The sequence below is a fragment of the Arachis duranensis genome, chromosome 10 (assembly GCF_000817695.3).
Source record: "Arachis duranensis cultivar V14167 chromosome 10, aradu.V14167.gnm2.J7QH, whole genome shotgun sequence".
NCBI classification, from domain to species: Eukaryota; Viridiplantae; Streptophyta; class Magnoliopsida; order Fabales; family Fabaceae; genus Arachis; species Arachis duranensis.
The window spans coordinates 99,792,154-99,796,008 of NC_029781.3; the positions used below are offsets into that span (position 1 = coordinate 99,792,154).

Consider the following 3,855-nt stretch of genomic DNA (forward strand, 5'->3'; position numbering starts at 1 on the left):
AACTATAAATTATAAAGATATGTCAAAATATATTTAAAAAATAATTTTTATTTTATATTAAAATACGATTAAATATAAAATATATGTATAATTTAATAAATATCATATCTAAAATATATCTCTAAAATATATCTAACAGGTGGATATGACAATTTTGAGCAGATCATTTTGCTTCATAAGTAATATATATATATATAGACATCCTCACAAATGTATTTTATTTATGGTGATTGTTATGGTGTTTAAAAATGTTTGTCTAACTTATTAAAAAAAATTAAAAATTAATATTTAATTTTAAAAATATAAAAATAAATAATTATTAAATATTTAAAAATTACCATAAAAAATAAATTAGACAAAAATTATATATCAAATTATAAATATCATAAAATTCACCTTCATTTATACCGTTAGAGTTAGTTAAGCATAGTCGTATCAAAACAGATGGCTTGAGTGTTACCATAGTTGCATCCAAGATATGCCTAAACTAGTTGTATATGTTAGGGGTGCACAGACCCGATCCGGTCCGAAGATCCGGCCCGGTCCCGAACATTTTAGGAACTAATTTGGAGTGATTTCATCGGGTTTAGGGTCGGGTACGGGTCTCAAAAATAAATCCGGTCATTATTTCGGGTCGGGTCCGCGCCATAGCTCGGGTCACCCGAAGTCGGCCCGGTTGGCCCGGTCATCATACACAATTAATATTTTGTGTTATTAGTGATGGATCATGACTATTCTTACGTGAAATTTAAGTATCGTAAACCTTAATATTTTGTGTTATTAGTCATTATAAGACTATAAGTTAATGTTTTATGTTTAGAATGCATAAGATTTTAGACTAATACATAAGATTGTGTTATTTGTATTGATTTAAATATTTGGTATTATTAGACAATATTAGTATTGATTGTGGTTATACTTTAATATTGATTGTGGTTATACTTTAATTTTGAAGAATGATTGGTTCTTGTTATATTTTTCTAAGTGAATTTTACCATGTTAACTAATGGTTGGAGTCTTGAAAATTTGGATATTTTTACATGCTAGTTTATAAGAATGTATCAACGTAATGTAATGTTAACGGTCCGGTTTTCACCCGGTATAATTGTGGCCCGAAATTGTATTGGTTTCATCGGGTCTAGGGCCGGATTCGGGTCTAATAAATAGACCCGGTGTATATTTCGAGCCGGGTCTGGGTCACATCAAACCCGGTTTCACCCGACCCATGTGCACCCCTAGTATATGTGTTAACTTAGTGTGTTTGGATTAAAGTTTGTAAAAAAGAATTTTTATAAAATTGATTTTGATAAAAAGTAAGTTTGGGTTAACGTGATTTATGTTTGACAATATTTGTATCAAAATTGATTATAGTAAAATAAATATTATTTGGATTATACTACTTAAAGTCACTTTTAGATAAAAAATTACTAAAAAAATATCATTTTAAATATTTTATATATATATATGCAGAACACTAACAAAACTAATATAAAAAATATTCATCATATAAATAAAATAAATACAACAAAAAATAATAAAAATATCATAAAAAAGTCAACAACATTTGTCATATGAATAAAAGAAATATAATAAAATAAATAAAAAATCATATGAACAAAGCGAAACAAAAACTAAAAAAAAATTTCAAAAAAATTATACATATAAAAAATAGTATAGTAAATGATAAAAAAACTCATAAAAAGATAACATGAGAAATAATATAAAAATATAAAAATATAAATAAAAAATACAATAAAAAACATAAAAATTAAAATATGAAAATGAGTACTAAAAATAATAAAAATAATAAAATATTAAATTTTTTAGTAATTAAAATAAATTTAAACTATTTTAAGGAAAAAAATTGAAACGAATAACATGGAGAAATAGAACAAAGAATTATTGTGAAGGTAATAGTTACTGGTATGCTTTTTATAGAAGAAAATAAAAGGTAGAGTTTGGTAAAAAAAAAAAATTTACCTAATTTTTCAAGAATAATAAACAATGTGAAACATAAAAGTTACAAAGTTTAGCTTTTCCTGAACGTGCGTTTAGAGGACAGAATCAATTCTACCCTTAAAAAGATAAAAATGGCCAAATATAAAAGTAAAACTTTAAAAAAATTCAAACACTTGTTTCTCTCCTTCTCAATACATTTGTCAAACACACCCTTAACTATTCACAACCACGATAACTTGCGTGTCTTACCATAATTGCACCCAAAATTGATTCAGAGAAAGTTGAGAAACAGAGTCAACTATTGGTGATGGTTAATCAGCAAATAGTTGTAAGCTTTATGAGTTTACACTACATACATTACTTACCTCTGGAGAACACAGCATGGGAGAGGGAAGCAGAAGAAAAATGAAGGTGATGAGAGAGGAAAGGATTTCTTTTGTGACAAGAAAGAGTTAAGCCTGTTTTTGGACAAAAATGTGCTATAGCTATAGCAGTCGCCATCTCTCTCTGTTTCTTTGTATCTGCAGCGTATGGGTAAAGATGAGATTTTAACTGCTAGCTCGCTTTGATTTCAAGTAAAGCTTTTTTCTGTGTTCTTTACCGCCACTGTTTTGTCGTGTTTATTTATTTGTTTTACTGGTTTCGATTGGAGATGATGGTTTTTTTTGCAGCGTTGAACCCACACCCCCTCAAGAGAAGAAGAATGAAAATCTGGCCACGGATTCTGTGGGAGTATTATTTTAACCACCATAAAAATATTTATAAGTAGAACTCCGTTAATAAAGTTGTTAATAATTTTTAATAGTTTTATGAAACAAATTATTTATTAATATTAATTGTTATACATATAAACAGTGGTAATTTAATGTTACAATAATATACATTGATATCAAAAATTAATAATAAAATACAAAAATAATTGTTAATAAAATCATAATTTAATAATTAAAAATTATTGAAGAGTATTTTAGAAAAAAATAATTTAATTATTAAAACTTTTTAAAAATATTTTAGTAAAAATACAATTTAATCAATAAAAAATAATTTATTAAAAGGTATTTTGGTAAATAAAATTTAATGATAAAAGAATAAAATTTTTGTTAAAAGGTATTTTTATAAAAAATAATTATTTTTTCTTGAAAAATGAATAAAATTAACATTAGTTAATACAAAATATTTAAAATGGATTAAAAAAAGGCTTTTTAAAAGAAAAAGTTTAGGAAGCCAACAACTTTTGTATTTTGTGGCCAGCATTTAACCATAAAAAATTAGGTGATCTCCCACTATTTGATGTAATCTCACACCATTAAAAATACTATGGATTTCGAATTAATAGTTACAAAACATAAAAATTACTGACTCCCTAATACTCTTCTTTTTAAAATTTATAAAAGAGGAGAATGTACTTTTTATAAATAGAAGAGATAAAAGTGTTATTTCAGTATTTCAAACAAAAAAAAGAGTGAAATTTTTTTTAACTTTAGTGTTCCAATAATATTTTTAAATTTTTAAATACCAAATCGTAAGGAGTGGCTGCTGCTGATCAGCATAATTGCATATGAAGTATGTATTTTCGTAAAATTTAGTACTTAAAATTTAAAATATAAGATTTTTTTTTTAAATGAGCTGAATGTTTTGATTCGTCGCTGACCTGAACCGCCATAAGAGGAAGCAACTTTCCACCGTCTTGCGTTGTAAGCGGAGAAGGAAAGACGGGAGCAAGAAGGTTAAGGTCTCTAAGATGTGTTGGAGCATTAGCGACAAAGTAGTTAAAATCTTCATGGGACTCGGCCACAGTGAAAGAAACAGAGTCACCATCGGAGTAGAGGATGTGAGGGAAGTTACCCGGGTGAAGAGGGACAAGAATGTTTCCGGCAAAGGGAAAGAAGTGTTGAA

At 26.9% G+C, this 3,855-nt stretch overlaps 1 protein-coding gene across 1 annotated transcript in view; it reads right to left on the bottom strand.

The window, feature by feature from the left end:
* Nucleotides 1–3,855, bottom strand: part of LOC107471331 (coumaroyl-CoA:anthocyanidin 3-O-glucoside-6''-O-coumaroyltransferase 2-like) — a 16,939-nt gene that overhangs the window by 11,927 nt on the left and 1,157 nt on the right. Inside the window, exon 2 of the mRNA XM_016090773.3 lies at nucleotides 3,611–3,695. Within this exon, the coding sequence (XP_015946259.2) occupies nucleotides 3,611–3,695 (85 nt within the window). The remainder of the gene's footprint in view (nucleotides 1–3,610; nucleotides 3,696–3,855) is intronic.